The 10,849-nt window shown below is 36.1% G+C and overlaps 1 protein-coding gene across 1 annotated transcript; it reads left to right on the forward strand.

Moving 5' to 3' along the window:
• The first annotated feature begins 2,477 nt into the window (after positions 1-2,477).
• On the forward strand, positions 2,478-7,128 carry sost (sclerostin). The gene is made up of 2 exons (XM_067429318.1): positions 2,478-2,769; positions 5,027-7,128. The coding sequence occupies exons 1-2, from the start codon at positions 2,529-2,531 to the stop codon at positions 5,419-5,421; spliced, it is 636 nt and encodes a 211-aa protein (XP_067285419.1). The 5' UTR covers positions 2,478-2,528; the 3' UTR covers positions 5,422-7,128.
• Positions 7,129-10,849: the final 3,721 nt, after the last annotated feature.

A 10,849-nucleotide genomic window follows, 5' to 3' on the forward strand; every position in this document is an offset into this window, starting at 1 on the left:
GAACTCTTTAAAAACATGATTTAGTCTTGGAAGTGCTTTTAGTATGATTCAGCCAGTCATGGCTTATTTAAACATCTAATGTGCTTCTATTTCTGTGAGATTTTCAGACTAGTTTTCAGTATGAAAAAATGGCAAATGCAAGTGGCTTGGCAGATTGAGATGTGAGGTATTAAAGTGATATTTTAGGTTCATAAGCTGCGGGGGAGTATATTTGTACATATAAAATATGATCCATAAATGTTTTTCTTAAGTAAAATTGCGCAGATGCTTCATTTATAATAATATTTGTCAGGACTGTATTTCCAAATGAGACATCAGTTCCCAGGACAGCAAAAAAAAGTGTAATCTACACATTTGAATGGAGACTTCACTGATGTTTTGTGCAAAACTACTCCATTTACCACTTATTACATCCACACACACTATATGTATCCTCAACAGGCTTTGTGAAATGTTATTATGACTACATCCATCAGAGTCTCCCCTAAGCTTTTTTGCTGACTCTATAGTTTTGTATGAAAAATTGCTCTGATTATTATAGACATACTAACCTTTTCACAAATTTGTCCCATGTGAGATATTGCAAATAAATATTTGACACTTGAGCCACCAAAAAATTATATAAAAAAGATTAAAAAATGAAGCAAACATCATCATAATCATATAATTATAATACAAGATTTAACCTTGAATTTGTTGGCAAAAACGTATTAGCAGGGTCCGAGAACACGTTTTGTTTTTGCAAGAGTAATGTTTCTACTCAACTTTGACCCTAAAAACTTTTAATGCTTTTAATGCAAGTTAGTGTGTTTGCATTTCATCTGCATCGAGAGTCCTGTCAGTCCAGATGAGTTAAATGCTTTGTTTATGTGGCTTTGACATAGTGTTACCCCTTTTCCTTCTTTATACAAATATCTTTTGCTGGCAGCCCTTGTAAATCTGGAACACATCTAAGTGTTATTTATGCTCATGCTGCTATCTTGATAAAGCAGGCCCGGAGACTGTGTTTTCTGTGCACAAACCCAAAGCGATATAAAAACAGCCAGTGAATGACAGGGAAAGAACATAAGCTACAATCAGACTGGGCCTGTGGTGGACACTGTGATCTTTATTTTTCTTCATGATGACAGGACGAAAAGAAGAGTCACAATAGATCTCAGAAGAATTCCATCTATCCTGCCAAAGTGGTTTCTAAGCTTAAACGATCGGCTGGACACAATGTATCATGCATACGGCTCATGCATAATGGCAATTGTATGCTTAGCTTAAGTATTTTCATGCAGAATACACACGGAGAAGCAGAACATTTACAGTATGCTATAAAAGAAACTCTTTAAAGGCTTTTGCTCCCTCAAGAGGGCAGTGTTTGTACAAAGTGATGCATTTAACGCTGGTGTGAGACAGTTTTGTCATTGTTATTCATATAGTCTTTAATTTATACTGTCAGACTGATAATGTGTCCCTAAAATATTCACACAAAAATAGAGTCAAAGGAAGAGGGGGATGGGGTATATTAAAAGTTGTTGGTTACACTTTATTTTAAGGTGTCATTGTTACAAGTGGAATTATATATTTAAGTACTGAGTAACATTAATTAACAACATGTAATTATAGGGTTAGGATAGGATTAGGGTTTTACTGGTACACGTAACAAATGTAACAAAGACAAGTTATTATTATTTTTTATAAGTCTATTATAAGTTATTATAAGGTTGCAAGTTATTATTATTTTCAAACAAATAAAGGCTATAATAAATTTGTCAAAAGTTCCGATTATGATTAAACTCGTTAGGCTACAACTTAGTCATACCACTTAATTTAACGGTCGCCAAATAAGACAGTAACAAACATCACGTTTTCAGTATAGGCTATACGTGGATAGCCTCACATTATCACAAATATATCGCAAAAACTTTGCATGCTGTTCAAACGTCACAACATTTATATTACAATTTGTGTTGTGCATGAGAAATGAAAGATTGTGTCTGCTCAAAAAAGATAATTTAGCAGAAAACTAATAATAAAAAAAAGTCTTATAAACGTGTAATTACTCGTTCAGGTCACTGTCTAGTTTGTACAAAACAATAATAATAATGAAAACAAAAGTATATCAAATATTTTTTCAAAGAGAACTAGGTAGGCTACCTGGAGATTTCTGACTAGTATTTTCAGTGCTCTTTCCAATTGAAGACAACAGCAAACGACACATGATGAAATTGAGCACTAAAGCACGCTGTCTTATTTCTGATAGCCTATAAGAAGAAGAAGAAAAAAAGATGAATTTCCTCTCTCCAAGATGACCTTACAATTCTGCGCGTGCCCCTTCCTTACAATCAGTTTCTGAATGAGCTGCTTTACCTAAATCCCTCCCACTTCGTGTAAGCGCTAAATTATCTGTTTTTTTCTTCGTTTTTTTTTTTTTTTTTTTTTTTTGCGAAACCTGTGGTACTTTAAAAAGGAAAGCCTCGCAGGAAGAGAAGAAAACCGGTCTGAGTTTGCCCGCTGAACGTCTCGTTCTCTATTTTAGCATGCAGGTGTCTTTAGCGCTCGTGCACTGCGGCGCGCGGCTGTTGCTGCTCGTGCTGCTACAGGGATGTCTCACAGCTGCGAATGGATGGAGGGCTTTAAAAAATGATGCTACAGAAATTATACCAGAATACACGGAGGACACGAATAAACCCGAGGAACAGATACAACTTTCTGACAATAATACAATGAACCGGGCTAAAAACGGAGGAAGGCGCTCATCAGCCAACTCACGCACTTATGGTAAGTAACAAGGATCTTTAATTAACAGTTGCATATTGAGCTCTATCAAAGTAGCTCAACACCAACATAAACATATACTATATGAATTTGTTCCAATTCTTAACATATATATTGTGGGCTTTTTCTACTCTGAAAAATGAATTTGTGGTAAATTCATGATAAAATAAAATATGATTTTAAAAACGTTTTCTTTAATGTTAATAAAGCCCGTGGTAAACTAATGCTGTTATAAAATTGTTTAACTTTTTTTATGACTTTCATGAATTGATCATAATTGAAAATAGAAAAAAGTTCTATTTAATTAAACAAGCACTAAAGTACATCAGTGATTAGATATTTTATCGGACTGATTGTAAAATATATCAGAACACTTTATTATGAATATGCTACTGTTAGCAAGTGTACAAGTTAAAATAAATGAATACATTAGTTTAAAATATAATAATTTGATAATTTGATAAATTTGATAAATTGATAATTTCCACTAGATAGATCTTGAGACCTACACTGTTTTGTTATCTCAAACGGATTATACACCAGCAACTGAAAAGTCCATGGGGTGACTAAAGTCAACAAGCCTATCTATAATGATATTTGCTCCAATAATTTGACAAACTAATGACTTTATAGGCTACCCATATATTCATTAACTTCCACAAAACTGGATATAACGGCTCTTAATAGATGTGCCGCTTTTTAATAAAAGCTCGTATTCAGAAAGAATGCATGCCGCTCCACCGTTTCACAGGCCAAGTGATACACTAACTTCAATAACCCTTTTTTGTTGCTATATCCCCAATTTTACATAATTAGACAAGGTCTGCCTTTCCATAACCATCTAATTGCAACAGTATGGTTTCAGGGTAGTTGAAAATGTGAGAAGTTATTCTAAGAGGTCATATCTTCGGGGCATGTCCACGAGAATGACTCCCACCTGTGAAAAGTAAAACTACTATGAATTCAAACCAACGGTAGTTCTTACAATGTACAATATGTGGTTGTGTATGTAAATGTCAGAATTAACAGAAAAAAGAGAAAAGTTGGGTTCTTTTTAAGAGGACTTAATTGAGAAAACACCCAGAGCTTGTTTCCAAAACACAAATCAAGACTTTGGACTAAAGTAAAGTCTTGGGAAGTGTGTTTGAGTAATTGGAATGTCTAAATTTATTGCTAAATAAATACACAGAGTATTTCCAAAAATAACAATAAGCAATCCTCCATGAACAGAGTAAGGACATTATCACAATAATACGTTATGAAAATAATTAAGGCTTGAGCAATTTGTAAAGTGAACTGAAAATAATTCCAAATAACTAATTATGTCAGCGAACAGTCCTAAAATGACGTTGTATTTCAGCATAAGGAAATAGTTATCAATCCAAGCATGTGCGTTATTCTCGCTCGTCAGGGGGTGGGATGGGGTGGAGAAAGAAATCACACTCTCATGTGCTGCTCTTGAAGAGGTGACGTGTGTATTTTCTCTGGTGGTCAGTGTGGGGTCATGTTGAGATATGTTCATCTTCCTCTGGCTCTCCTCCAGCTCCTCATAAAACATCAGATCAGATTTTCTGAGAATCAGGGGAGGCAGAACCTGAACTCATCACACACATAAATCCTTTGTTCTTCTCCATGAGGGGAGCTGAAGAAGAAAATAGATCTTTCCACTCTCAGTTTCATCTTTTTAACTGACACGTAAAATGTGACGAATGAATGATGATGTTGTTTGAGGAGTTTTAACGAGATTACATTGAATTCAAAGATTACTGCAAAACTTTAGACAGTCTCGATCCGGTTCAGAAGCATTCTGGTACATGTATGTTGTTTAGTGTCTGTGGGTTTCTAATTGATTGGGTTTCTCATCAATTCCAGCTTTCGACCAAGAGCACATCTACTACAATTTAGTGGCCAAATCCAAACCAGACAAAAAATAAAATAAAATAAAAGACTTACTGAGCCGGTATAAAAAGATTTGATCAAGAATTTCCTCTCGGGTTGTACACTTAACTAATTTTTCTGGGAAACTCGACAAAACACAACAAAGTCAACTTTAGGAAATCTACTTAACGACTGTGTACATAACAAAACATGAAAAATAAAATCGGTTTTGTTTATCATAGCTGTGAACAATCCAAACCCCAGTATGTCATACAGGCTGTAATAAATCCCAGTGTTGGTAGCTGTGTTTTATTTAAGATGCATCCCTAAACCATTTTGTAAACATTGAACTAATCTGTTCTGGTTCTGCTCTCTTTCCCAGGAGCCTCTGAACTAAGCTGCCGGGAGCTGCGTTCTACCCGCTACGTTACGGATGGATCTTGCCGCAGTGTCAAACCTGTGAAGGAACTGGTGTGTTCTGGTCAATGCCTTCCAGCTCATCTCATGCCAAACTCAATTCTAAGGGGGAAATGGTGGAGAAGCAGCTCCTCCGATTACCGCTGCATCCCAGCTCACTCCCGCACTCAGCGGATACAACTCCAGTGCCCGAACGGACCAAACCGGACATACAAAATCCGAGTAGTCACGTCTTGCAAGTGCAAACGCTACACTCGACATCACAACCAATCGGATGTCAAGGAGCTATCCTCTAAGAAGCCACGACGCAATAAGAAGCACCGTAGCAAAGTGCCCTCAGTCAACAGCAACTCCTACTGAGGGTAAAAGTTGAACTGATACAGAAACGCCCTCTTGCACACATACAAATACACCTATATACATATGCACACATATTTCAGAAACTGCAACCCAAGGGAAGGAATACATGCATTAGCAAGAAGTTTCCAATGCCTATTTCCTATTTCAGATGTCTCACTGTTTGTATGTGCTCTTGAGCATACTTTGTCCCAGTTTGATCTCAGAATGCCAGTGGACTAATGGATGCCTGAGTGAAAAGACGCCATTATGTAAGGTTAGTTCAGGGAATGTGATAGTTCATGATATTTTTGAGGGAGGAGGAATAACTCCACATATTCCTACCCAAGCAGTTCATTTCGAGTTTGAAGTTCATTGAAAGGGTAAGCTAACGTACAGGAAAACACACATTGAGCGCTCAACCAATCCACCAGGCACTCATGTGAATGTTTGTGTACCAGATTTGTCCTCCTCTTTTGGGACTTGGAGCAGCGTATGACTTGACCGTCCAGCCGTGTCGGGCCCAAAAGACACACCGCTGCTGACAGATCGCTGAGGCCCAAAATTCTTAACCTTGGTCAATTTTACCAGCCCACGAGTCCTCTTGACGGGCTAGGGAACGGAGCCAGGCACCATGTGAGTTTCTGCAACTTCACATTTCCACAAGAAACTGATCGGAACTGGCAGTTAGAGCTGCGCTATGGAGAGTTCGAAAAGTTGTGTCAGCCCTCCACGGTCCAAGTCCCTGGAGGTCAAGAACCGCAAACGATATTCCTGTGACTTGTCCTAATTACCAAATAGTTCCATTACTGTGTTTAGGATTTGAGTCATAAAAAGCCATTTCCTCTAGACATGGTCAGTTCCTGTTTGTTAGAACAGCCGAAAAAAAGAGGCCCACATGTGCTCAAGAATCTGCAGAAATTCCTTACGGGCAAAAAACCTTTCTGCACCCTGCTTCAATGGAAACCATTTGGAGATATTCAGCTATCTGCAATCACTAACAGGTTACCTACATCAATTATTGAAGTCTTCAACAAAGATGTCATCCTTCCTGTCTCCTCATTTGACCGGAAAAAGAAGAGACAAATAAGTGAACCAAACTGAAATTGTGGGCTGGATGTTGATTTTACACAGGATAAAGAGATTAAGAGAATGCCAATTGTTCAACATTTTCAGCTCATGACTTCCCCAGCGTTTTTTTTTTCTTTCTTTTTTTCAATGCTGATAATATTTGCTTATTTTTCAATTGTGTATTTAAAATAGCAACTGGAAGGGATTTTTATAATGTAAGCAGACTTGCCATAAATAGCAACTTGTATATACTGTACCTGTGTGGTCTCATTGAGCGGTATCCTCTTTTATGAATGGATCCACTCTCTCTCCGACCAAAAGACTGTTACAAAGAATGAACTGCATATTTATTTTTTCAATTTCATCATTTAAATTATTTATGCAATCTTTTTGTAGAAAATAATAGCCATTATTGTACTATATGTAATTATAGTAAATTTCATAACGAAAAAGAGTACATGAATAAAGTTAAGCAACGTATATATGTGAAAAGAAGTGTGTTTGTTATCATTCTTGTCAGACTGCTTTGACAGATCCTTTCTCCTGTTGGGCCGTGCCCGCACGCTAAATCCGACCCTCAATGAGCCCTCTGTAAACAATATTCCGCAATTAGGAAGTAGAGGCTTTGTAGCACTTTGGAATGTCTAAGACACCTTTACAAAAGGCGAGAAAAGGAAAGAATCTCCTCGTCAGACGGGAACAGTACAGTCACAACAGAAACAGCTCGTTTTGTCCGGTGTGGGGAACTCAACCCACAGGCTTCCATTCATATATTTGTTTGTTTAAGCTTGCACAGTCTGAGCCATAGATTGACAAGAAAATGTGTATTGGCCGACTTGTTTAAATCCTTTTAATCTTGTCTGCTCTTTCATGATGAAACTCCCTATATTAGTCTAACTGGGTCCAGGCTGCTCAGTACACAAAATGAGAGAATGTTTACAGAGTTTATATACTCTTACAGTATGACTAAAAGATGTATATGAGCAAACTCCGAAGGAAACATTCTAAACGAAATTATTTTCATTTCTTGTTTGACTATACAACATCTATTGGGAACATATTTTACCGCAGTTCTAATATAATCGTCCCGAATTCATGGCCATTTGACATGCCATGCTTTTGCTTAAAAGTAGCTGGCAGGCCGAGGCATTTCCAAGTAATTCAAGAACAAGTGCTTTAACGTGTCACATGAGTAGTTCCTAAATAAATTGATGCTGACAAAGCATCTGACCTGAGTTATGGCCCCTGTTTGCAGTCGTTACTCAGCAGGGACCTGGCACAGCCACAGGGAAAGCAGGAGTGTGTGAGAGAGGTCAGCTGGGACTCGCTCCTCAGTGTGTGTTTAACACTTTTGTGCCTGCTCCACAGTATCTCAGACGCCACAGCACTGCTCAGACAATTAACTCCTCCAGAATCTGTCAGCCAGAGGAGACGATATCTCGTATACACTTCAGAACGCTAATAAAAGTAGTTTAAAATTGATTCTTAACCCTTCTTGCGTCTTCGGGTCAATTTTGGCCTGTTTTTTGCTGAAGAATATGTTATAAATACAGTAGTTTTTGATATTTAAACATTGCCTATGCGACAATTTCAAGAAAAGCTAATTATTAGAACTCTGTTTATGACATTAGTCTTAGATAACTTAAAAACAATTCCAAGTATGGTGTAAGGTTTTTCCATTTATTAAATAAAAGAAACAAATATATATGAATATATAGTTAGATATACTGCTTTTGCAAATGAAATGTTAAGGAGGTGCTGTGTACAATCCCATGAAATCTAAGAAGTTTGAGTTTGGGTACATCAGTCATTAATGAAAGCAATGATGTGTGTATGAGTGCCCACAGCTTAAAGACAGGGACCAGTCTTCTGCTAAAATTACAGAAACTCCTCTAAATGTCCAACATAACTTAACATTAAACACTAACATAAACTAACACATTTCCCTTTACTGAAAAACACATAAAACAACACTTTAATCCCTAAATTTACTAATGCAGTCCCTTGCAAAGCATGCTGGGAACTACAGATCCACTGCACAGTCTGTTCGTTTCACTCAGCAATGTTCCGAACAATGACCGAACAAACTTTTGTTATGTAAAGCTGTCAATACTCGTTATTAGTAGAAACAACTCCGTAAATTTAAGTTCATGTAGTTACATGACTTTTTAAAGTAATGTGAACAAGTATGATTTGAGTGCAACTAACAACAGTGAAAGTTCTTTTTTTTTTTAGAGCAAATGTAGGCAAAAAAATTCCCCATCTGATCATCGGAAATACATTTTATGTTAGAAGTGTTTTTTGCCAAAAGCCAAAATATGTAATCTTTCTATGATGATTGCTCTGTTAGCTGGGATTATGTTGTAAGTTTTGGCTTAATAAAAAAAAAGCAAAGGTCAAATTCTCACAAATAATTGTTTGAATCTTAAGTTTCCTTTAGACACCCAACTATTGTCATCAATATCCAAGTTTTATATACTGTAGTGGCCAAAAGTGATGTCCGGCCTAGGAAAAATCAATATCTTCACCCTTTTTTCCCCTCCAAATATTATTTTAAAAAATCATATTAAGCATAAGCATATTGCGTAGTTGCTTGGAGTCAATAGTTTTTTTTCTGATAATGCAATGAATCATGCCAAATTGTGTGGACATAATTTTTGGCCAGGCTGTGTCATACAAACAAATGATCAGCACATGCAAGAGAAAACCAATGGAATATAAGCCGCTGATTATGTTTTAGTCATTTTATGATTTTTTTTCCCCTGAGCTTTTTTGTTGTTGTTGTTATTGTTGTTATTATTGTTGTTGTATTTTTTTTATTATTATATAGTAAAATAAAAAATGTAACTGTAGTTTGTCTTTTATTGCATGTAGGGGAAACTAAACCAAACCATCTATAAGGCGTTTTTAAATTATATAAAGCTTATATAAGATGTTTTTGTTAAAAATAAGGCGAATTTTGATAAGCTTTGATACATGTTCGTTGTCTGTAGCCTTGAACAAGTTCTTGGAAAATTGTGTGTTTCACTCAAGGTGGGACAGCTGCAGATAACACCAACTAAGGAGTTTGTTATTGTGTTTTTGTGTTATTGGCCCTCACACATTTAAATTTGTGTATAAGAGAATGGGTGAGGGGCTTTGGTTTTTGTCTTTTCTGACTGCACAACTTGCATGTCCGAATTGAACTTCTTGGCAAGCTTTTAAAGACACTTAGCTTGTGTTTTTAAATCCAGCTTCACCATGAGGAGTGTTTTTCTGTTTTGTTTTTACAAAATGCCAAATAATTTTGTCAGATAAACACTTTTACCAAGTTTATTGTTTAGTTCTTCCCTCATATTTAAAATATTTTTTAAATATTTTTCATATTTTTATAGTTTATAGCATATCATATTTTGTAGTATGGCCACAACTGTAAAATAACATTTCATAACATTTTATATGGAAAAATATAAAATAGCAATTTTATATCAAATAACTTTTTTTGTATGAAAATATGTATGAAATTAACCAGGAAAAGGGACACATTTAAAGGGAAAGTTCACCCAAAAATGAAAACGATCCCATAATTTACTCACCCTCAAACCATAGGTGTATAATGAAATCCTTCTTTCAGACAAATACAATCAGAGTTAAATAAAAAAATGTTCTGGCTCTTCCAAGCTTTATAATGTGGCCGTCCAAAATTTAAAGCCCCAAAAAAGTGCATCCATCCATTATTATAGAAATTCACATGGCTCAGGAGTTTTTGTAAAACAAATATACATATTTAAAAATTAATTTACTATCCCTTAAGTTGTTCCAAACCTGCATGAATTTCTTTCTTCTGCTGAATAAAAACCAAGTGCTACAGTATTTTTTCCCCTACTATGGTAGTCAATGGGGCTCAAAATCTGCTTATATACAAACATTCTTCCAAATCTCTTCCTTTGTAGTCAGCAGAAGAAAGAAATTCATGCAGTTTTGGAACAACTTGAGGGAGAGTAAATAATGACAGAGCTTCAGTAGGCCTTTATTAACCCCCTGGAGTCGTGGTTTACTTTTATAATGGATGGATGCACTTTTTTGGGCTTCAAATTTTGGGCTGCCATTCACTGCCAGGACATTCTTTTTATGAACTATCCCTTTAATAGAAGTAATTTTTTAAATCGCAATGCACTTTGGGATGAAGAAGAAGAAGAAGAAGGAGAAGAAGAAGAAGAAGGAGAAGAAGGAGGAGGAGGATAATTTGATCCAAGGATCAGGCGGGTGCAGGAGGGTTAGGAAAATGTGGAGGCTATAGAAAACACTAAAAGTGTCATTTAAACCTCTTATCCACTTGACTTTAATGTATTAAAAACATTCATTGCTGAATAAGTAATTGCTTAACCCAAGATGACGTCTT

The sequence above is a fragment of the Pseudorasbora parva genome, chromosome 21, assembly GCF_024679245.1.
Source record: "Pseudorasbora parva isolate DD20220531a chromosome 21, ASM2467924v1, whole genome shotgun sequence".
In the NCBI taxonomy this organism is placed as follows: Eukaryota; Metazoa; Chordata; class Actinopteri; order Cypriniformes; family Gobionidae; genus Pseudorasbora; species Pseudorasbora parva.